Here is a 24,427-nt window from a genome sequence, read left to right on the forward strand (position 1 = left end):
CCAGTGACAAACGGAGGGATCGCTTCAGATTATGCTTTTATACACAGTATGAAACCTATCAATTCCCAACTACAACTTCAAAAGATTATCCAACGTTCAAATAAAAATTTTTCATCACATCTCACCACTGAAATCGAAACCAAGAGCGCGTCTATCGTTTGAACCAATCGCCAGACGAGGAGCCTGTTGTTGTCATGCTTCGACGGCACACTTTAGTTCACCTTTCTGCCGCCTCCTCGGTGGGGTCTTAGGCATCGTTCCCGGCACTATTATTACTGCGCCTGTTTGCTCGAATCCTGCGGCACCCAAACTTCTGTTCGGGCTAGAACTTGGTCAACAGTATCTAAGACGTACCTGACATCCATTTCAATCGTCGAATAAAACTTCGAAACTGTCTTCATGGTCCCTTTAACGAACGCCATGGAAATTCAGGTCTCCAAGCATCTGTAAGAACTCAAGCCGTACACGCTCACCCCAATACAAAACGGCTAAAATGCACAGCAACCACTCCACAGTGCATTAAGCAGAACCGAGTGTTTAATTACAAACTTTTTTTATTCGGACGCTTACAAATCGCCTTCAGACGATGCGGGCCAAATTACGCCATCTCCTCCTTGCCAGTGCATTATTGCGCGTCGGCCGTCGCATTTCGGAGCAATGCAGCTCTAGAGTTCAATAGCGACTGCCGTGGCCAAGCAGCAGACGAAACAAATTATGAAATGGGGATGACCTTTCTCGTTCTCTCCCCCTCCCTCCCTTCCTACCAACACTCCAAAAAACAAAGACCTTAATTAAGACAATGTGACAAAACCACTTTGAGCACCCCTTTAAAATCGGCTTGCCAAACGGAAAAAAAGAAAAACAAACAGCCAATCTCAATTTCACCATCCCAAACTCGCCTACGGTAATTTCGTTACATCTGCTAAAAATGTGCTGTAGGCATGTCATTCATACCTTCTCGACGCCATGAATGACATGCCACAATGTCGGTCGAAACAAGCAATTTCCCAAGAAATAACAGTATGAAAAAAATCTTTCTAAAGAGATTTTAACATACATAATAATAAAAAAAACAAAATGTGGCCAATTTGACAGGTTGTTGTTAAGAAAAGATGCAAAGCATCCGTCGGGGGGCACATTCTAATCCCAACTTGCCTCTGCCAAACTAAGAGAACGAACCAAATCGCCGATAAAAACAAAACGCCAAAACTCTCGTTCGCGAGACAGAAGTAGGACATCCCTGCGTGACCCCAATTTAAACGAACGAGAGGGTACACCAAAAGCCGAGAGATAAAGAATCGATACGTTACTTCCGAATGCATACTGCTCCACAGACACGTGCGAAGCTGAAGACGCTTCGAAAGGCCCCCAAACGTGGGCAAAGCTGAGGACACTCGGAAAAGTGTGCCTGCCGGATGCAACACATAATCGCATCAAGACGAGAGTGCTCAGCAAGGCGAAAGAGGGAGGAGAGACAGAGAGAGGTGAAAATGGCCTTCCTATGCGAAAAGGGGAGTCGGGATGGAGTTCCTCTTCGAGGCAGTCTCGGACGAAGGGTAGTGCTGGTGTTGCCGCCGCTGTCACTGCTTCAGCGCCGGCCAGGAAGCGCTCTGCCGCTGTACACCCCGGCTGCGGGGAGGGGTGGTTCACTCACGAGTATATCCGGCCCCGCCAGCCCCGGTTGAAGCCGCGGAACCGCGTGGAACCCCCGCGGCCTCCGACACCCCCGCGGGCGTTTGTGGGCACTGCAAGGAGGAGCGAGCGGAACCTCTGCGTCGGTGGGGCGGCCAGAGAACTGCGTCTTTTCAATCTCGAGGGTATCTCTCGTTGCAGCCGAATGTCTCCTCCCGGTCTCGGAAAGGATGCAACAAAAGTGGTGTGGGAGCTTACGGACATTGTCGGGGGTAATGCGGGTAATGGGGAGGGTAACTTTGACACCTAGCTTTATACTGAGGAATGGGTCAAATCTGCTAAAAACGAGCTTAAAAATTGGTAAAATTTTGTCTTTCCAAAAAAAAAAAAATTAAATTCTATTGTCATTGCTTTTAGGAATATCACTGGCACAACATCCAAATTTTTACTCCTCCGCCGCACAAGTAATTAAATTTTAAAGAGCCCAACAGCTCAGATTGCACCCGCACAACACACAGCGTTTTCGTCGGCAATGGCGGAAGCGCTGACAAAACATCAGGAAAAGAGAGCCACCTCAGCTTATGACAGGTCACGGTGACGTCACGAAGGTCACCCGTGAAGGCCACAACCTTCATAGCGAAAATCACGTGAATGTCGTGACCTTCACGAGAGACGTCACGAGGGAGGAGGGGGATAACGAGAGGAGGACAAGAGTGTATGAAGGGTGAGGAGGGGCATACTCTCCCCTCCTCCTCCTTAAGAGCTGTGCTCTAATTCGGCATTACAGGGAATTGTAAACGTCCTTCATTTTTTGGGTTTGTCTTACAAGCAGCGTCAAAGGCATGCGAGGCGTGTACCTTGTGCTGCCCTTGGAAACCAATGGCGGCGCAGCACTCGCTCGTGGAACGTGCCCAGTACAATTCGTAAGAAACGCAAAGCGCAAATTTTATCGAGAGGCTTTAATGTAAACGATTCGAGACAGACACGGGGACTGAAGGCGCAAGACCCCGAGCTGGGGGGGTCACCCGAGCCGTAGCTCACCTCCCTGGAAGCTCTGCACCTTGGTGCTGTACTTGCCCCCCGGCGGACTGTAGAGCTCCCGCTCGTTCTTCCCCGACACCACGGGCTTCTTGGCACTCTTGGTCGGTGTCGGGGCGCCCTCGGGAAACTCGATGCGTCGCTTCTCGCTCCTGGTCGCGGCACTACTGCGAGAAGCGCAGGAAAAGGAGGCGGGTGTGACGGCACGTTGTGGCCCTGCCGTGCAACCACAAGCAAGTCACCCTTTTTCGCTGAGCTTAGTTGCTCTTGTCAAGGTCAGCAAGCGGGAACAAAAGTGAACCTTTGCTTTAACTAGGGAGGACGATTACCGAATCGGCAAACCGAGGGGAGTGCAGGTGTGAGTCACATTGAAGCTACAAGTGTGGCCTACAGCATGAAAAATGCTCCAGAAACCCGTAGACCCAGTCTCTTAGAAATGTCAACCCCCCACTTCCCCTCCACCCTTGCCCCACCAAAAAAGAAAGCCCAGTAGAACCTATCTTTCTCGAGTTGCTAAGAAGTCACTTCACTGCTGCTCCCTTTTTTCCATAAAAATCTCTAGAATAACTGAAAAAAGGTTGCCCATTGATTTTAACTGTTGGTTGTATCTTAGGTTATTTCATAATCCTTGGGGGCTTGAACAAATTGAAGGTGCCACCACCACAGCATTTCCAAAGACAGTCAAACCTTCGAATGTTGTTCCATACCGTAGAATACCGGGCATTCACCCAGCCCACATTGAGCGCCCATACTCAAATTTGTAAGATCTGAGGAAATATGTGCAGTGCATTTATATGCAAAATCGATGACCGGACGCCCATCCCCTATTCTCTCGCGATTATTCCTAAATTTTGAGTGGGCGCTTGCCTGGTATTTTACAGCAGTCGTTTCTAACCACTTACTTTTTGTCGTGAGGATGCATTTGTTCTGCACTTTACCGCTACAAACCACATTCGATTCAGATTAGAAAATTTGGAGACGGCTTACCCAGTTGCAGCGGGTGTCGCTGACGCAACCTCGGGTGTCGGTACCGCCGGTCGCTCCTGAGAACGATTCGGCGCATTTCAGAAGACGTACAATCCGCAACGAGTCCGACAAAACGGGTGCCGACAAACGGCAGATCGGATGGACACGATTCGTAGGACTCACCGCACTGGCAGAAGGCTTCCAAGAGAGGCTGATGGCGGCCTTGAACGACGGCGGAACGTGGAACAGGTCCCGTATGAGAATGTTGATGTTGGACGTCGTCTTGAGGGCGGCAACCTTCAGCTTGTTCTGCGAAAGAAAAAGTGAAGCGACCGAATTGTCACTTGATCTGATCCAAGAGTCGCTGCAGTCAAATGTGAGGGTAGTTAGGTCAAGGATTTCGGTACCACCTTCATTGAAGGAGAGTAGAGCAGGGCTACAAAAGGGTCCAAAAACTAAACAAGAATTTGTGGCGAATCGGCAATACCACAGCCAAAAATGAAAATGATCTTGTTAACAGATGCCAAGAAAGCGCCAAGAAAAGCTAAGAAAAAAAAATGGAGCTCGTCGGCCGGTGGTTCTTGCCACCCGTCGCATCACAAAGTTTGTTGTTCTGCAATGCACAGTTTAGTAAGCACTCCGGTTAATTCGGGACAAAGCAAGCACTGGCTGACAAACTGCATGTTACATCCAAAATCATGCTAGCCATGCAGTGATGCATACTACTTAGTATAGTCAGACACGAGATAAGAATGAGCCAGAAGCTTTGCCTCTGGTGCAAGCTTTCACCCTTTGGTATTACTGCGGGGTTCGAGTGTGCCCGGCCAAAGTGCGACATAAGGCACCGAATGCGTCGCAGCTTCTGACGCAATCTGAACTTGTGCCCGACCATAGAGCAAGAGGGGCAAAAAGCAAAGGAAAGCAGACAAAAACATTAAAAAAAGAAAGACTGAAGATGTTCAGAAAAAAATTTAGCAATCCTGTGTTTATTCACATTACAGTCCCAGCGATAGCTGCGACAAGTCACGGCGAAGCCGTTGGGCAGCGGCGTCGCGTTCACGCACCGTGGGGTGCGTAAACAAAAAATGTTTGGCACACAATACAACTCTTTCATTCAAAACGCTTGTTTGGTTTTTTTGTTATTTTTTTTTTTTTTTTGTTCCAAAGAGTGTGAGAGCTTGTCGCCTGGCATGTGCTCTTGGCACTGACGGTGGTACAACAGCATTATGTTAAAAGTTTTTTTTTTTTTTTTTTTTTCCAGAGAGCATGTGCAATGGACATTGGGTACTAAAAAAACCCCAAGCTTAGTGCATGTTACTAACGCCATGGCGTAGCTCAGTGGTAACGCCTCCACTTCGCACGTGCCGGACCCAGGTTAGATTCTCGACGGCGGCGGGCAATCATTTTCGAGGATTCGAAGACATCGACGACGGACGTGCTACATCGCCAACTACATCCCCAATGACGACAACTAGAACATCAACTACAGTATAGACCACTTATAACTTAACCGCTTATAGTGCAAGACCAGGTATAACACGGCTATTTTCAACCACCGGTTCGCCTCCCATAGAACTCCATGTAATTACATACCGCTTAAAATGCAGGCGCGCGAAGGGAAATACCGGTTATAGTGCGGTTTCTGGAACAGCCCGCCGGCCCCGCTGACTGACCGGCGCAGCGAGCATGCTTCCCTGTGCGACTCTAGATAACGGCGCCAACAGCGCTAGCCGCAAGCGGCACTCGTGGGGGCAAGGATGGCAAGGAGGTTGCTTGAAGAAGCAAAGAGAGAGGCGAAGACGAATGACTACGCCCGAGTTACAACGCAGCGAGGTAGCGAGGTGCGACCAACACACGCACGCGCGTGCTCAACTCCGAAAGCCTCATCGAGCCACTCCCAAGCCTTTCACGCTTTCACCCTTTCGATTTCCCCTCTCGCTGTAGTGACGCAACACCAACCTCCTTTCTTACACCGCGCGCGCGCCGAAAGGAGGCTGGATAGCTGGATGGTTTCTTCTAGCTTCGCTTCTTGCAGTGTGCAAACTTGCACCACGTCGTCTGCTTGGACCGCGTGTGGAGCGCGTCAAGCATATCGTGCAGAAATCGACCGTCCATCCCGATCTCTCAGTCTCCCAAGCCCAGGATGACGAAGAAACGACAACCCTGTCTCTCGAAACTAAACAGAGCATCGTCAAAGATGTCGAAAGTGGCATGAAAAAAGCTTCCGTCGCGGCCAAGTACAACGTCACTGACACGACTGTTTTTGCTGTCTGGAAGAACCGGGAGCAGGTACGGAAGCAGCTACAGCAAGATTCTGCGCCTCTCTCAAGAAAGAGGATTCGTACGTCAAAGTATGAAGACGTCGACGAAGCCTTGTTTAGGTGGTTTCGCGAAGTGCCAGCCAAGAACGTCCCAGTGAGTGGCCCGATGCTACAAGCGAAAGCGAAGTCTTTTGGACATTTGTTCGAACACGAAGGCTTCAACCGCCTCAACGGATGGATCCAGCGGTTTAAAGAATGCCACGGGATTAGCTGCAAAGTTTTCTTGGGCGAAAGTGGGGAAGTCGACGACGCCAGCATCCAGGCGTTGTTTCGCAATCATCTCGAGACAATGCTTTCCGCGTACATGGACAAAGACATCTATAATGCCGATGAAGTTGGTCTGTGCTACAACATGCTTCCCGATCGCACTCTCACGATTAGAGGTGAACTCTGTTCCGGCTGCAAAGTCTCAAAGGAACGTATCACGGTTTTGTTTTGTGCAAACATGGACGGCTCCGACAAGCGGCGCTTGTTTGTCATTGGGAAATACAAACAACCCCGTTGCTTCAAGAAGCGAGAATGTTTGCCTGTGGTGTACACTGCAAATGGAAAGGCCTGGATGACCCAAGAGTTCTTTGCTAGTTGGCTGAAAAGTTTCAATGAGGTTATGGTCGCAGAAAAACGGCGCATCGTCCTTATTCTGGACAACTGCAGCGCTCACAATGTGCAGCCACAATTAAGCGTAGTCAGTTTGAAGTTCCTGCCGGCAAACACCACTGCTAAAAGCCAGCCTCTCGATCAGGGCGTCATCGCTACAGTCAAGGCACTCTACAAGAAGCACATGTGCGAAAGGGTCGTCTTGAAGTTGCAACGAGATGAACCCCTTAAGGTGGACTTGAGGGGTGCCATCAACATGATCACAGCGTTGTTGTGGCAAGTAAAGGCCACAACCATCCAGAAGTGTTTTCGCAACGCAGGGTTTGTGCGCGATGCCAGGAATTCGGAGGACGCCGATCTGCGCAGTGATGCGATTAACGAGGCAATCGGAGCGAACGATGTGTGGTCCGACTTTGTGGAAAACCACTTTGTTCCTGCAAACGACACGTTCCAAAACTATGTAGATGAGGATGACGACGACTTTCTTATCCGTGAGGAAGCAACCACCGATGAGGCTATTGTTGCAGCGGTGCGAGGTTCTGGGGCGAGTCCACCCGAAGATGAGCCGGACGACGACAAAGAGAGCACGCCAGAAGTTTCAAGTAAAGACGCACTGGAACTCTTACAGAAACTGAAGGTTCACTGTGAGCAGAACTCCTTCAGTGATGAGGTGTTAAAGTGCCTTAGCTTTGTGGAAGACCAGGTCGTCCGCAACGCAGTTAAAAGGCTGCGCCAGGCAAAACTCACCAATTTTTTTGAAAATGTGTGACACTTGAGAGAAGTGTACTAGTCTGGCAATATAAGGATTGACTTTCCTCAGACTACGCTTTATTTTTCATTTAACATAAAATAAATTGTTTTACAAAGGTAAGTTGTCTCATGGCATGTATTTTGGCCTGAAAAATTGATGTCTTGGTTATAGTGCGGTACCGCTTATAGTGCGGATTTTCGCGACTCCCGCGACATGCGTTATATGCGGCCTACACTAACGGACGTGATTTCTAGTGTTGGGAAGAGCCCCTAACGACTATCGCCGCAAAATGGGGATGGGGCCACAGAGGGCACCATGTCGCACGTTGTGCTTACCTCGTCTGTCTTCAGCTCGGTGGGTCTCTTCCCTTGCAGGGCGGTGCGCAGCTTCTTGATGTAGCCTTGGACCCCTCGTGCCAGGTACTGAAGCCTGTAAGGGTTTGTGGAACCGAGGGAACGATTTAGAGAAGTCCTTCTCAACGAGCATGCTTAAGGGGGGACAGACACTACACAGAAAAAACAAATTCTGCAAAAAAAAAAATGGATTTTGAAAAAGTGCCATTTTTACATCCGCAAACATCTAGAGAGTATTCCCAGAAAGTTTAATTAGTTTACACAGCACAGCAAACTGCATTGACATAGGACAATGCAATTTGGCAGGGATGGTCTTGCCACTCATATACGGTAAGCTTCAACTGCAAATTTGATTGAAATCAAGCATGCGGTACACAGGGTGTCTAGCAAATTACTCTATTGAACTTCCCTGACTCTTCCAGGTTTTCCCTGACAATTAAAGCTGAAATTCCCCGACCACTGTAGATGTGGTTAAATATATAAGACCATTACAACGCAAGGCATTGAGCATTTAGCACAGTGAGGATCCTTTTGCATGGGCTTAATCTAACTTGCATATTCGGGTTCGTCCAGTCCGGATTAAACGAGCGCCTCCTTGCCGCCGACATCATCAGTGAGGAGGCCACTTCCGGAAACACAATGAAAACATGACGCTCTACCACACACGTCAAGAACCGCAAGGCAACATGGCTGCGAGATGCACTTTCGGATACTTTCCGCTTGGATTGGAATGGGGTCTACGGCTTTCTCATTTGTTACTAAACCTAGTAGCTCTAACTTGATCTAGCCTAGTGTTACGCTCTCAATCCAATCCTAGGTGTGGACTTGGGTCTGCTCGCGCTTCGCTCTAAGCAGACCCAAGTCTACAAGTCTTTGCTCAGGGCACTCAATGTCATTTCCGGCTCATGTTCCCTCACTGGGCTCGCTTTTTGACAATATCCCTGATTTTTCCCGGCAATTAAAATTTCCCTGACGATTCCCGGTTTTCCCGGTCGCTAGACACCCTGGGTACAGAAGTTGACTTTTCTGGGTAGTGTCCCCCCCTTAACTACGTGTTCGAAAGTTCAAAATAGGGCAGTACAATGAGCTGCCAAGACATAAAATGCACCCCTTAAAGCAAGGGTCTCAAACTGATTTGGGTGTGGTGGGCCCAGATAGCCAGACCAAAAAAGGTCGACGGCCGACGCAATACCAAAAAAAACTATAATTTAAAAAAAAAAAGACATAAAAAACCTTGTGCTCTCTACTTTTTGTAAACTTGCTGTTTTAGCGGTGACATCTTTAGGTTTGTGATTTCTTTAAGTGAAATCTTTGGCACCATCCCTGATGTTATGACAAAGTTCAGGGGTGGAACTCATTAAATGTACTTGGGAGCAGCCACGGGAGCAGCTGAAACAGCTGTTTTGGAGCAGGTTGGGAGCAGCTAAGACTACATTCTGGAGCAGGCTAGGAGCAGCTCAGATCAGTTTGCATTGCACTTCAGCTTGTATCTTAGACAAGTACGAAAGCAATTTCAATTGTGCTTAGCAGCAGAGATGAACATGAGCGGTTAGGGACCTAGGTAGAGGGGATAACAGTGTAATATATGCGAAAACTTGAATCTTTGTGAGCCTTAATGAGAATCAAACAGCAAGTACTCTATGTTTCTGAAGATAGCGTCCTTGATATTTTCTGAGTGGCCTTCAGACGCTCAAAATGCAAACCAGCACTGCTTATCGCACAACCCACACGTGCTCGACATAGTAATTATATGTGGGAACCACGTGACGTGCGTAAGCAACGGACGTGCAGTTGCACGGAGGAACAGGGCAACAAATTTCGAGTTTATCCTGTTGCGCAAGTCGATATCGAAGCAGCAGACTACCATTAGCGAAGTTATCGTATTTGAAGCGATAAGCAGGAGCAAGCTTAAAGTACGCCGAGCAGATAAGTAGAGCTGCTGACCGGCAAGGTTTCGGATCGGACCGCATTTCAGTTCTATCAAATCACGATTTATCTTGCAAGACTGCGGTTCCAACTCCTAACGATGAAGCACTCAAAGGAATATTTTGCTCATTTGCTTTTGACTGGATGACGTCCGGACCTCGGGCCGCAGAGCCTCATGCAATCTGACGCTTAACGACTCGACCTTACCTCGGCCTACTTGCCCTACCGCTTATGGTTGAAGAGTAACTATCCAGTCGCAGGTGGTGTAGCGCTTAGAATCCGAGTTTTTTCGCGCGCTTCCGACTCGGGATAGACAAGGGGAATACACAGAACAAGGGATTGCAAGGCCGACCAGGCTAAACGCCCTCATTGTTGACAATCGAGTCGATAAAAACCGAAACCAAGACAAAATAAAACATTTTTTTGGCGCACGTTTTGCGATTTGGCGCATAATGGCGCGAGATATTGGCTGTGGCGCAGTTTCCGCAACATGGCGCAGGATGGCGCAGACACATGCGTCTGGCGCAAAATGGCGCAGCCGTTCCAACCCTGAAGTTTAAAACTAGACCGGACCACTAACGTGCTTGCATTTCTTAATAGAACGAGAGAGCGAGCACGCCGTCACTGCAGTGTCGCTCAATTCTCAAAGAAAATGATCAAATTCAATGTCTAAAAAAAAAAAAAAAGCTCTTTGTACGAAAGTTTTTGCTTGCATGAGCATTTCTATAGCAAAATTAAAAATCAATTCTTGTCTTTTCATGTTTTCTTTCTGCCACAAATTCGAATTTTGGAAGTTGCTCCTGCAGAAAAAGAGTCGAGGCAGCCGAGATGCGTCCCAAACAGCTCGCGCTTGTAGCATAGTACAGTATAGACCACTTACAACGTAACCGCTTATAGTGCAGGACCGGGTATAACGCGGCTTTTTTAAACCAACGGTTCACCTCCCATAGAACTCTATGTAATTACATACCGCTTAAAATGTAGGTGCGCGAAGGGAAATACCGGTTATAATGCGGTTTTGCAACAGACCGGCGACCGCGCCGACTAACCGGTGCAGCGAGCACGTTTCCCTGTGCGACACTAGACAACGGCGCGAGCCGCAAGCGGCACTCGCGGGGCAAGGAGGTTGCTCGAAGAAGCGGGGAGAAGTGAAGAGAGAGGCTTCAGTTGCCATAGCGACGGAGGGATGCACGCACGTGTCGTTCACGTGTGTGCGTACCCCTGCTGCATTGGAAACAACCGCAACGACAGATCAATAGCAGGTCGAGGAGAAGTGTTCGCACGCATTGCATGCCGGTCGCGGGCCGGCTGCTTCTATTCGCAAACATGGCGTCGGTTGTGATCGTCGACGTAGACGGCGTGGTGGAAGCTTATTGTTCCGTGTAAAAGCGCTATCCTTGACTGTGAATTTTCGTTGTGAGTCGCTATGATAACCCAGCACGTACTAGAAGGGAAGATCCACCTACTCGTGCGGCGATGTCGTGGCGGCATTCTCAAGATGGCAAAAACGCCTGTGTCGTCGTGTTTGCTTACTTTGACTACAGTGGCGATTTCTAAACATTTGTGTTTTCGAACATCGCCCGAATTTCTTGGAGCATTTCATGCCTGTGCTCAAGTTAAAGGTATTACTGGCGCGTACCATATAAAGGATGCGAATTTTGACGCGTTTTCATCACCGGAGAAAAGTGATTAGGGTTAGCAATCGTGAACGCTCGCAACATCCGTCCGCAAAAGGCTGCGCCAGGCAAAAGTCGCTCATTTCTTTCAAAATGTGTGACACACTTGAGAGAGAAGTGTACTAGTCTGGTGTAATAAAGACTTTCCTCAAACTAAGCTTTATTTTTCATCTAACATAAGATAAATTCTTTTACAAAGGTAAGTTGTCTGATGGCATGTATTTTGGCCTGAAAAATACATGTTTTGGTTATAGCGCGGTACCGCTTATAGTGCAGATTTTCGCGGCTCCCACGACATACGTTATATGCGGTGTACACTGTAGTGGGACTGTCGTACAGGTGGGTAACAAGAGAAAGAGCTGAAAATTAAGAAAAAACGATACTGAGCCTCAAAGAAATTGGAACAGACAAAAAAAGTGCGAGCACAAACGAATGACGATGAGACCACTATTCATTATACATTGTTCGGGACACGGGAGCAGGGGTTCACAGTCATTCTATGCTTGGGGGGACGCATCCCAGCAAGCCGCGGACTCCATGCAGCCCACAGGACTCGCGTTCAAGACCCCTGACTCGTAGCAACGAGTCTCCTAACTGTCCTCGCTCAAGGGCAACCCTGGCCTAAATTCGGCTTTTTTACACTGCACTAATTTCAGGCTACCATTTAACGATGCCCAAAAGTTTGAGTGCCAGTCCGACCAGGAAGCCTAAAACTCCCGCGACACCCCTTGCAAGAGGGCAACCACTTCGCGAAAGAAGCATTTTCACGTACCGTAGAGTGCCTGCACTGTCGACGCCAAAACGAGAAAGAGGCACGCAGAAATGGAGATCCAGACGAGTTTCCAGGGCTCATGTCTGGACGCGCGGCCACGCAGATGCGAGCGACGTTTTTGCTTCGCTCTCAGGCCAGTGCCACCTGGCTCAGTACCGCTCACCACGGCAGCTCCGTTTGTTTCCCCCCACACAAAGGGCTCGAAGAGCAAAGTGGGAACCAAAGTCGAGCGGCTGATGCTAAACGAACCTGAGCTTGAAGTCCCTGAGCCGCTCGGCCGAGCTCTCTCCCGTGAGGAACTCGGGGCTGCGCTTGGCCAGCTGGTGGAAGGTGTACATGAGGCACTCCACGTGGCTCAGCTGCAGGGCCGGCTGCTCGCCGGCATTCTCCGTGTCCTCTCCCGCGGGGGGCAGGGGCATGAACTCCTGTGGGAAAGACAGGCCGACGCCGTCACAGACGTCGCCTTACGGATCCACGATTGGTGGGTTCGAACCCCGGCCAAGGTGCCCGTAATTCGGAAGTGAGGGCACCACTAGCCCAGATCATGGTGCGCACAAAAGATTCCCATATGGTTTTGATTCACTCTCGACCCGTCGCGGGGTGCCCTTTGTAGGTTTGCGACAGCAAACCCCAAAATTTAGCTCGATGGCATCTCCTCTCGGTTCAAGAACCCTTTCACACACCTTAAACCGACTAACTGCAGGCTTGGCGAGATTAGTGCAGAAGTTGTGCTTTTCGTAAAGAGGGGAGTAGTGATTTTTCCTCGGAGCACGGCCCCCTTTCTGGAGAAACTTCTCCAACAACCGACAATTATGTGCCCTGCTCGCTTTCCCACTTGGTATACTGCGTTTCACTTCAAGTGCAACCGTAGCAGAAGGTAAAAGAGCAAGCTATGGGCTTTCAGCATTCCTGTCAAGCACGCGCAACCGTGCAGTGCAAGCATCATTCAGTATTCGTGACACTTTCAACTGAATCGACCATGCCGATCGACCATGCCGGTTCTTTCACTATGCAAGCTAAAACTCGTTCAGCCCGTTTAGTTTAAGGGGAGACACTACTCTTTGAGGGGAAAATGTACAAAGAAAACACATTTTTGAAATTGCATTTTTTGAATATTGGCGGGCACTTATCATAGCCTGAAGGATTGTCGTGAAATAAGTGTCTCTTATCTTGAAATATTGTCTTGGAAACAAAGTAAAATGCGTTTGTAGATGGTCTTCTATATTATTTTGAGTGAACTATTTACAGCCTTTACTATTTTATGGAAGCCATACCTCTACTTGCACTGTAAAAGCTTCGTTTGCTGGGCAAGTTGGTAATGGAGATTCATATTAAAAATAGCGCAAAAAAGACGGGCCACAAAGACGAAGAAGCACAGCGCTCGTCCTCTGTGCTTCTTCGTCTTTTTGTCCCATCTTTTTTTTGCGCTATTTTTAATATGAATGTCTCTACTTGCACATATCTAATCTTCAAAATTTTTTCCTTCTCTGGTAGGTGTATGTGTGACATATGCAATAAGGGGTAAAAATATATTAAGAAGGGTATCAGGCTTTTTTAGGTGCCTTTTAGGCATACTGCAATAAATCATCTTGAAACTGAAAAGTTCCGAAGTGCTCTAAAAAGTTTATAAAGCGTCCTAGAGCTTTCATTTATGCCTTATTGGATTCCACACACCTTTTAGTTCACTGATATATGTTTATTTTCTAATTTCAGAATTTATATTTGTCTTAATCCTCCCATAATCTTCACAAATGATATATTCAATATTAACAAAACTAATTAGGTTGCATCAAAACCAAGCACACATTTGTAGTCAGATTGTAATGGCAAATAAGCTATGTAAATTTCATTCAAATTGAATCACAAGTTATATAAAAAAAAGCTCTAGAAGCAGTGTTGCCCCTTAACCAAAAAAAAAAGAAGCCAGGATATACGCAATGCGCACCAGCAACTTGAGGAAGACGAGTTCGAGGCAGGCATCCTGCTCCTCCAGACCAGAGGCGAAAGGCGCCATCTCGGCCAACAGCTTCAGCAGTTCCAGGGCCTCCTCTTCCGAGGGAAGCTGGCCCAGCCCCGGGACCACTTGCTGGCACAGGTGGCCCACAAACTTGGCAGAAGACACGTACGGCTAGGGGACACGACACACGGGGACATTGGTCATAATCTAAAAGGACGGCTAGCAGGTCGTGGGAGCTTTCAAGTAAAGCCAAACAAGGCTGTCTCGTCCGGTTGCATACACTTTGTTAGCGGTAATAAAAAAAAAGCTAGAAGCGTGAGGTTGTAGCTTCCCACTCTTTATTTCACCTTAGACTTATAGCACAGTGATGTCCCATTAATGAGGATAGCTCCGTTTACTCAAAAAAGCGTCCATAATCCAAGTTGTCCATGATAACGAGACAAAAATGAATCAATTTACCCAGCCCATCCCCCAAAAATGTTGTCTATACAGTGGGTATCCATATTAACAGGGTCCGTGTTAATAAGACACGACTGTTGTAGCCCTATGCTCGACGTCAACTATTTTATGCTAGGTTGTCATTCGCATGCGTGAGCGCATGCAAATGAAACGCAACACGAAGCCATGTGCTCAGTGGTGCGGGGCTGCACATCTGTGGAGGCCATGCTAGCCTTGACAGTGTAGCACCAAAGAGTTGATGCAGAGTATAGGGCCATCAGCAACGTCGCGGCCAAAAGAGTCGCTGCGATCGTTCTTCCGTGATTGGTCAAATGCTCGCTAAAGACAATTTTAGTAGGAACCATTCTGGTTTGATTTGCAGAAAAAAGAGAAATGCCAGACTTAACTCTGACTGTGTTGGCATAACGATGCAGTAACCCCAAACTTCCACCTTGCTCTGTACACATGTCGTCAAACTTGCCATTTACGACTGATAATTTTGGTCCTGATGTCCCAGGTGGGAATCGTCACGAATGGCAGCTCCAACAAAGAGACAGCCCTCGAAACATCCGCAAACATTCCGGGACTGCCACGCGGAATTATGGTTATGAAAAGACGAAACGCAGAAAGACATAAACAGACAAGTATGTTCCTTCGGCGCTAACAGCTTACGACAAATACGTCTGGAAGCTGCCGTCGCACGGACATGTGCTCTGCCCCTCCACGTTTTGTCCAGTCGTAATCCTAGTTCCCTCTGGAATGTGCCATCCCTAACATTTATGAGGCAGTCCGAAGGTGCCACCAGACGAATGCTAGCTGTGCACATACCTAATGAAGTGGACGGCAACTGCAAGACGAATGCGGACTTACCGAAAAGAATGGCAATGCCTGACGGATGCACTGCACCAGCTTGGCGAGCGTTTCTGCCTGAGTGCTGGGGTCCTGGGTAGTGGCTCCTGGTGTCGCCTTTTTGCCAAGGTCGGCCTGTTCTGCTGCCAGGTCCACTAGGGCCTGCTGGCCCGGAATGGTCTTGGCCAGCCTCAGCCCAGAGAGCAGAGTCATGAGGCTGCTGAACTCCTGACCGGTCACATCTTGCATCACCTGTTGGCAAGGATTTGGCTCAAGAACACTTTCTACGGGTCCCAACGGCTCTCTCAAAAAATGCTTGCAGACCAAACGAGTCCTCCAACATCGTTCCCAAACTACCGCGGACCTTTGGAACGTCAGAAATGCACTACAGCTCAGGATGAGAGATACTTGATAGAAATGACCCTGGTTGTTGCAGCGAAGCATCATCCGCCAACTAAAAGAAGCTCTGTGAAGAGTCAGACTTGGTAGATTCTCGTGCCACAGCTTAAGCAAATAGTGAACAATCAATTACCAGCACACAATTTCTTATTAAGAAAAAGGCGCACTGCATTCAATTTCCACATTCTGTCTTCTCTGGCGATATGCGCCTCTCATGACACATGCTGAGCAGGAACCGAAGATATTTAACGCCAAAAAGACAAGGTGGCATGGTGAAGTGGGTTAGCACACCCAACCAGCAATAGACCATTTGCTGTATTCCCAAGCGCCCCGGCCCACACTCAAGGAATCATGGGAACGGTGTTCCTTCAGCTCCCTAGTGATCGCTAATTTTCGACCAACTCCATGGTTACACAGCCTCTGAGCATAATTCGAGGCCACCCTAAACAAGCACCCGATATACCCCAAGGACCTGTCATATTACTTTTAAATTTGCTCGTCAACGTCAGCATTTTTTGTACTGCGCATGCGGTCCACCTTTAAACCTGGCTGAGCTGCAGAAATCTCTTAGAATATTATCATTCTCGTGATTGTTGTTTGAGCAGGAATTGCTTAAAAAGCCGATTATTCACAACGAAAACCAGGATTTAAACGCTGACATTGAGGAGAAATTTTAAAAGCGATATGTCGGGTCATTGGGGTATAACAGGTGCTTGTTCAAGGTAACTCCGAATTACGCTCAAAACTTGTGTAACCAAGAATAGGGTTGAAATTACCGATCACCAAGGGGCTGAAGAAACACCGTTCCCATCATTCTTTTAGAGCAGGCCGGGGCACTTGGGGGATATCGCAAATGGTCTATTGGGAGACCCAGAGTTCAAATCCTGCCGCCGCCAAGGATTTTGTCTTTTGGCAGCTTCGTAACAATTATTCCATCCTATCAGTATGGTTCATCCATCTGCATATATATTATTTGTTTTTAGAGACCAAGTAAAATGGTGAACATGCCCCGTAATAGGAATACAGTTCGAACTGGTCAGTCGCTTGGCTTCTTCACTGGCTGCTCAAACACATGCCCGTAATGTCACATACCTCAACTTTTCTTTTCATACTTGTAAGTATAACTCCTTACAGGGTATGTTAATCGAATTGAGTTCTTCCAAAACTGACGCGCCCCATCGCGGCGAAATACCACGCAGTGCCACTCAGTTTCGGTTTCGAGTGAGCAGGTTCATCTCATGACACCGCGATAGTTGGCCACTCAGTTTCGGTTTCGAGTGAGCAGGTTCATCTCATGCTACCACGCCGCGACCGAAGCGCTGATTGCGTTTTCGATTATCTGACTTTTTACGAATGTACAATACACTCCTTCTCGAGCGATACAAGACGAAGACCGGGGCACTTTCCTTGGTTCCTGAAACACCGGATATTGTGCAAGCGTATGCAAACGTAGTAAGACGTGGCTTAGTCACCTCACCCCACGAGTGCATCTTTGAGCTCAATGTCACTAATCCCGTCCAGTACCAGAGAACTACAACTGAAATTTGGTTACCTTGAGCCCTACACATATTTGATTTGCCAAACGTCCGCTTCTTGTTACTTCATTGGGCGAAAAGCAAGCCGCATCTTCACAGGATTTTCAAAGTTAAGCAATAAATTCAACCTCACTACTGCACAAAAGTTACTATGATGTCTTTCTCGTGTCATCACATATCTCACACTCAAATTTTATGCTGATGGAAGATAAAGTTTTCGCAAACACTGAGATCGGCTTGCTATGAGGGAGGCCCTAACAAGCGTCCCCTACTCCTCGGTAAGCCGTTTTGGACGAGCTTTTCCTGACGCCCAAGATCTGTGCCTGAACGAGGTGTCTGAAATTATCTCGGCATGCTCAGTCAGGAAGAAAGCAAACACATAACAAATATTATAGCCATTAGGAATTGTCAAATGCGCTTTGAATAACTTTGTTCGTTTGGCGCACCACATAGGGGTTCATGCCCGTCCGGTGTACTTCCGGTGAACGGTGCAACATTTTTCACACAAGTGTTCAACTTTTGCTTTCTTAAAACGGTTTGTATGTGCGAATGGGCCTATATGATTGCAGGATAACTTTATGCGCATACGCGATGTTGAATATTAGTGGAATGCAAGCGGGTGAAAACTTCACTTCGTGCAGTGCTGCGGGGCAGTACAGGTAAGAGATGAGAAGTGTGTTCAAATGGAGCTTTTCAATGGCGCCTCCGAGTTTTACCTCGCACACTCAAGGGGTGTCCAAACAGGACACTACAAAACTCACGACTCCGGCAAATCGTGAAAATTGAAGCGGACGCTTCTATTTTTACGGTCAGTCGGAGTCGTGAAAATGTTTGCAGGAGTCGTGAAAAATTTTACGATCACGACTGATCTCCTCTTCAGATTGACGTCACACGCCACCTGCGCCTGGCTTACCTCGCCAACACCCTCGCGTACCGCCGTCGCCTCGGCTCGAAGGCCAAGGAGGTCCGGCTTCGGGTGGATCTGGGACATTCCTGCGTCGAATGGTGCGTTTCGGCCGCCTCGGATCTGCTTTCTTTGTCGAGATTCACTTTCGTCGTGATGGCGTCCGATGCGGTTCCGTATTGAGAGCGGAGGCCTTGAGCGATTGACCGACAGCCAACAGAGCGTGCGAGTGAGCAGAGCAAGGCCGCCGTGGAGGAAGCGAGAGGGAGATTTGACGGAGGGAAGTTTCCCCCCGGGAAGAATTGACGGAGGGAAATGTCCCTCCGACGGCCGGAAGCGGATCGCGGCAGAGCGCGGCACGATTTGCCGGAGTCGTGAGTTTTGTAGTGTCCTGTTTGGACACCCCTTCAGGCGTATTAAGAAAAACAGTAATCGCAAAAAGTTGTATTTCGTCTATGGATGCATGAAACAAACTTCCTGATCAACAATACTAATGTAAAGGCTCGAGCTCGATGTATGCATACTTATTGGTTGCTACAGCTTGCCGACTCGCACACAAGCAAGATCCCTGAGCTTCGCAGCGTCGAAATTCCCAGTACTGGCTCGTCCACCATACCTCGAGACGCTAACAGAAAGGCTCAAGTACAAAAATACAACTAGCATGCGTTAAGACAAGCTTTATGTCTCGGGCTTGTGCTAAAGCTTCGAGGTCTGGCCATCTAGGTTAGTTTATACAAATGACGCTCTCGGGACCAGAAAGCATGAGATAACGGCCGTTAATAGTCCAAGCTCTGTGTGTGACCTTCTGTTGACGTGTCCATCAAAACCGAAACCATGCCTCCTCCCTGGTCAACTAGTTCCCAGAGTGCAACGCGTGCTGTGTTGCATGCAGGGCTTTATGGAAGTAGTCTATTCACCTTCAAACTAAGCACAACTAGTTCCCAGAGTGCAACACGCACTGTGTTGCATGCAGGGCTTTATGAAAGTAGTCTATTCACCTTCAAACTAAGCACCATTCCGAAGAAGGACGCATTTTCTCTCTTGCGAGCGAGTCAGCCATCACTAATCACGATGTTCGAATCACATAGCACAGTGTGAAACTGCAAAGAAAGCCAGTACCCTGTGGCTCTACTTTGCACAGTGAAGGCTGTGAATGACGGGACAATGTTAGTCACTATTCGTACACCCCTAGTCGCGCATTATGTTGCCCATGTTCGGTTGAAGAGCATGTGCTTACCTTGCAGCACTCTTGGAAGAGGTACTCCTCAAGCTCCTTGGTGAGCACCTCGGCACTCAAGAGGGGCAGCTTGGCACACAGGAATTTTATGGCACGCTCTCGCACCAGGTCTTCGCCAGCCACGATTTGGGAGAACACGCCTCCCAGGGTACCTGCCAAACACATGGTGTTATGACTGTGACTAAGTGACATGATTGGCATTTCCTCTTCAAAAATAATTATTTTAAAAGAATAAATTCACCAGTTTCAGAGGTAAGCGTTGGCTCTCTTCAAATGGGTCAACACTCGGCAACAACTTTTCTTGGCAAGCAGTGGAGAGGAGGAGAGCCCATGCACAGCTTTATTAAGCACTCGAAATGGGAGAGGGAACGCGTGCCTGTACCCTCCACTGCATTGCCAAGAAAAGTTGTCGCCGAGTGTAGCAATGTCAAGCTATTTGAAAATATTACGTGGGTGCAGCCAGGTCTTTTGAATCCCGCTCGGCTGGCACGAATGTCCTGTAAACATCCACAGGACATTCATAGAATGCTGCGACATCACGAAAATGTCTGCTGAAGCGTGTAGGCTGCTAGGAGTGCTATCAGTGATGTGATTGGCCTAAGCCGTTTTGGAGCACGTTCTGGAGCAGCCAAAACAAAGTTTTGGAGCAGCAAAACTGGATTTCGGAGCAGCTAAAACAGTGGTTTGGAGCAGCGAAAGTGGCTTTTGGAGCAGATATTCTTAGAAGAAAAAAAAAAAAAAAAGATATTCATTTCAAGTGGTGGACAAACGAATGACATATTGCTCGCCGCAATCAACCAATTATTGTCAAGATAGACCACCTGGGAGTCTTTCAACATGTAACTGAAATGCCAATGACTTGACACATTTTGCAATGCTTCAGTTAAATAATACAAATATATCGGACCAAGCTGTACATATTAAAATTTATTTGAAAATGACCAGTTTAGTAGTAAATATCACATCATTTGGTTGACTAGTAATATAATAAATGGAAGCAGTCTCCAACTGATGAAACACGTAACTACTGCCGTGCAATGCGAAATTGTCGCGCGAGAGGAGATGGCCTGTTCGATCGAAACCACGCCACTCCGCTCCGTCTCCAACCAATTCCCAAAATTGTATGCAAAATATAACTGTCCAACATACGACAAAAACAACAAAAAAAACAGTCCAGCGGCACAGGCCTGCCAGGCCAGCAGGCGAGGTACAAACTAAACACAGAAAAAAAAAGAAGAAAAAAAAAACCTGAGCGCATCGATGCAAGACATTGCGAGCCAAGGTCAAAAAATTCTTGGAGCGCTTTGTGCAACGACTGAATTGGAGACAAATAAGCACGCTGTGCGGGTTCAGCATGCGGACATTGCCTTCTTTGCTTTAGCTCACTTCTCTTCACTAACTTTCTTTCGCGGCTGATTTGTTTCACGTACCAGGGTACATCTCTAAAGAAATACCGAGAGAAACCTAGGTAATCAATACTTCGACACAACAGTCTTTGAGCTAAAGGGATGTTTGTAGTAGTGTATTAAACAAGAACAAGATTATTGATGAACATGCGGCAGTCCTTACGTTTCAGTTTAGAAAGTGCCATAACTGCAGTAACGTGGAAACGGCAACATCCGACGTCGCGCGACCATGGTGACTGGCAGGCAGGGACCAAATATAGTTTGTCTACGGCCGTTGCTTTCAGGAACGAGTGCTTCAGCCCATGAAGTAACCCCCCCGCCGCGCAAAAACATGGTTTCGTTTCACAGCATGACAGCATGGCTGGTACCCAGCACGCTAGCGTCGGAGCGTCCGCACACGCCCACGTCTATCATTGAATTTTTTTTTTCAAAAAGATGCGAGACGAGAGACGGCGGGAAAGACCATGTAAGGCCGGATGAACGATTGATGCAGGGTACTTTGTGTCGGACGGCTGCTTGCACCACCTAGCTCATGTGTGCTCAATTACGGTACTCAGTTCAGCTTCGGTTTTCAAAGGCGACCAAAATTTATCCTTTGGCGCAGGCTTGGTGCAGATTACCCATATTTTGCAAAATGTAGCAGGATGTAGCAGGGTGAGCCCCTTGGCGCAGTTTGGCGCAATTGGCGCAGCAATCACATCACTCTGTTATTCTTTCCTTGCTTGAAATGCCCATCAGGCAAAAGATGACTAGTTCCCGTCTCAATTATTGACAGAAAGCCCAAACCCCTCCAATGCCGAACTTCTATAGTTGGTGACAGGTTAAGGGTTCAGGGGAACCTCCTTCCACCTCTTCTCGCTTTCGCAGAGCAAACGCTGGAGAGGGGGTGACCTGCTCTCCAGCATTTGCTCTGCGAAAGCGAGAAGAGGTGGGACGAGCTTCCCCTGAAACCTTAACCCATCACCGACTATAGCATACAACCCTTCGAACGACTCAAAGTTCAAAACTGCTCAGCGACCCCCTCAACTGCAACTAACCTTTTGTGTCCAGCTTCACGAGGGTGACAAGGGAATGGTGAATCACAAGGAGCTCAGTGTTATCCTCCGTCAGGAGCAGCTGCGCGAGCACATCAGCAATCTTCGCCACATACTCCTTGCTATCTTTGCAGAAGCTCGGCAGGTCTTTGATTGCTTGTTTTCTTATCTGTGGATGAAAGGATTCGAGCTAATTACTGCTTAAGCCGTCTCAGCCGGGATTCCACCCAGAACTAGGCACTCAACACGTAGGCTAGGGCCATTACTAAGGAGAAAAAAAACGTCTGCTCACCGCAACGTCTGCATCTTCACAGAGGTCCAACTGGGCATCAATGGCTTTCTCGGCAAGGTGCGGGAAACTCTTGAAAAACCGGGCGATGAACTGCGATGCCAGCCGCTTTTCGCTGGGCGTTCCTTTGACGGAATCCAGGATCTCGAGATACTCTTTTTCATGCTGGCGTCGGGAAGAAAGACGCGAATTGATACAGCAGCAGAAGTTGAATACACGCCCGGACACCGCACATTGATTTGATCGAATTGGGGGCATGGTAGGAATGCTAAAAACAGCCGAACGATGGACGAATGTACGGCACCCCGTTTGGGGGACGATTAAAGCACGCTCTCTGCGTACTTGTGGCGTCTTTAACTCTACACTTCTTTAAACGCATGTAAGCAGCAATGCATAGACCGGCGCCTTCAGATGCCGGCCTAGGCCTAGGTGAATGATAGACGCTAGATCGAGCCCAAAAAGCGCGGTCTTACCTCTGCAATTTTTTCGTTCGCGTTGGCTAAAACGTCGTAGTTTTTATACAAAACGGCGACTCGGTCCATCTTGCATACAGTCAAACTGCTGGCTTGGGAGATACCTAAAAACTTCACATTAAAAACAGAAAAACGTGTTAATTAAGCACGGTCCTAGCGAATCCCGCTTTGACAAAACAACATGGCTGCCCAACTCGATTTAGAACGCGTTCGCTTTGTTCGTGATAGATGCTTGAAAGTGCATAAGGGTAACCTTTATTAAAAGAAATATATCACGTGATATTTACAACCGAAAAGTTTTAGTTTTAAAATAATTATGTAGTTTTATAAAGCAGTAAATAATTATTTTATTTTATGTTACAAAAAATAAGATTAAGTTTTAAACAAATTAAAGCAGTTGAATGATTAATAAGGAAGGGCAATACGGCTAAACTTTCTAAACCTTTCAAATTAGGCGGCGTATTGCGCCACCTCTTTTGTATTTAAAACCACCGTATTTTTGTTAGTGTGGTCAAGCGAATTTAAGGAAAATGCCAAATCGTTCCCAGCAAAAAATAAGCCCCGATTAGTTCTTCTTAGCTTTACTTCATACACTTTAATTCTCGAGTGATATTCATATTGAGTAATCTATTGACCAAGGCATATTCCAACGCATATTCCCACATTTTCACTTCTGCTGCTTTCTGTCGACTCTTCTAGTTCGCAAAAATAGCTAAAAACTCTTCAGATTCCGACCATCCCATGTCATGTTCCCTGATGTTCCCCTTGATTCGGTGTTGTCCAATGTGCTCCCAAAGCAAGAGTCTACCCATTCGGCTTTTGCTTCAGAGGCATCCGTTTTACGGAAACTCACTTTTAGCGAATTCATTTTTGTAAAAACAAAACTCTGGATTGGGCGGCGCAAAACTTGTTTGCGTCTCACCTGGTGTACCGGGTGTAGAGAAAGAGGGGCAAGGGCTTACCTTCGCCCTCCTTTTCAATAAACCGCGTTTATCTAAACAGAAACTCTGCTTTCTGTAAAGCGAGCTTCGATAAAACGTGCTCGTTCTCTAAAACGTCTTTCGATAAAATGGCGTTCGATCAACCGTAGTAAACCAGCTGGAGATATGCAAGACTCAAAATCACCCACAAGTAGTAATTTCCTTTCCCCTAAAGTGTTATTAGAGCGTTTATTTAATTCTCGATTTTCACTACTTCATTTCCGAGTTTCACTAAATTAACTACTGCTCTCAAATGATAACAACAACCTGGCATAACAATTCACGCCAAGCTGTCACGTGTGAGCTTGTCTCCGGGTTCGTCAAAAGACCGGAAAGCTTTCCTCTGGACTCACAAAAAAGTGGGTGAGTTTTTCTTCATTTTTCATTTGCTTTCTTGCCGACCAGATCCGCAGATGCTGCTCGGTTGCTGAAGACGTTGTAAAATATCTGTTTATGTATTCTGACGAAATTGTCAAGCGTAGAATACGATTTTGGGTCGGCAAATCCGACACCACCTGGAATAATCAAAGCTCGCGTACCAGAATTTCAACGTCATCACAGTGAGATCGATCGCAGACACAGGTTGGACACGAGCGCTGCGTCAGTATTCGGCTGGACCTCGTGTCTAATCGACACTCAGCGTCGGGCTGCGGCCAAGTTGCTGCCATCCAAGAGTGATGACGTAGGAGGCGGGCTTTGATTATTATAGGTGGCGTCACGATCCGGAGGCATGCGGAGTCATGCGGTTTAGAGAAGCTCGTTTTAGCGAACGCCGTTTTACCGACCCCAGTTCATCGAATGCCTTTATAGAGAAACCAAGTTTAGAGAAAATGGCGATGAGCCTCCTTTTAGCGAATTCGGTCGCCGCGAAGCGGCGTGTGCGGATAAGTTTGG

At 47.6% G+C, this 24,427-nt stretch overlaps 1 protein-coding gene across 2 annotated transcripts; it reads right to left on the minus strand.

Annotated features, from left to right (window-relative positions):
• Positions 1-536: 536 nt before the first annotated feature.
• On the minus strand, positions 537-22,776 carry LOC8050980 (apoptosis inhibitor 5). 2 transcript variants are annotated; one of them, XM_029986672.4, is made up of 12 exons: positions 22,554-22,776; positions 22,084-22,245; positions 21,795-21,960; positions 19,352-19,503; positions 15,298-15,528; positions 13,978-14,160; positions 12,282-12,457; positions 7,641-7,734; positions 3,820-3,945; positions 3,658-3,713; positions 2,674-2,837; positions 537-1,745 (listed from the first exon to the last, which is right to left on the minus strand). In XM_029986672.4, exons 1-12 carry the CDS (start codon positions 22,620-22,622, stop codon positions 1,651-1,653), a joined length of 1,674 nt encoding a protein of 557 aa, XP_029842532.1. In that variant the 5' UTR covers positions 22,623-22,776; the 3' UTR covers positions 537-1,650. The 2 variants fall into 2 exon arrangements, with proteins under 2 accessions (XP_029842532.1, XP_029842533.1); XM_029986673.3 differs by having other exon boundaries at positions 2,674-2,834; positions 22,554-22,749.
• Positions 22,777-24,427: the final 1,651 nt, after the last annotated feature.

This window comes from Ixodes scapularis, unplaced genomic scaffold, assembly GCF_016920785.2.
Source record: "Ixodes scapularis isolate PalLabHiFi unplaced genomic scaffold, ASM1692078v2 PGA_scaffold7__128_contigs__length_106722199, whole genome shotgun sequence".
Classification (NCBI taxonomy): domain Eukaryota; kingdom Metazoa; phylum Arthropoda; class Arachnida; order Ixodida; family Ixodidae; genus Ixodes; species Ixodes scapularis.

What these genes read in the sequence shown, in the direction of transcription:
- LOC8050980 (XM_029986672.4), bottom strand. Translation starts at nt 22,622, where the DNA reads ATGGACCGAGTCGCCGTTTTGTATAAAAACTACGACGTTTTAGCCAAC. An exon ending in CTCAGGGACTTCAAGCTCAG is followed by an intron (nt 7,735 to 12,281) that starts GTTCGTTTAGCA and finishes AAACCCTTACAG; the next exon opens with GCTTCAGTACCTGGCACGAG. An exon ending in GCGACACCCGCTGCAACTGG is followed by an intron (nt 2,838 to 3,657) that starts GTAAGCCGTCTC and finishes CGCTTCTCGCAG; the next exon opens with TAGTGCCGCGACCAGGAGCG.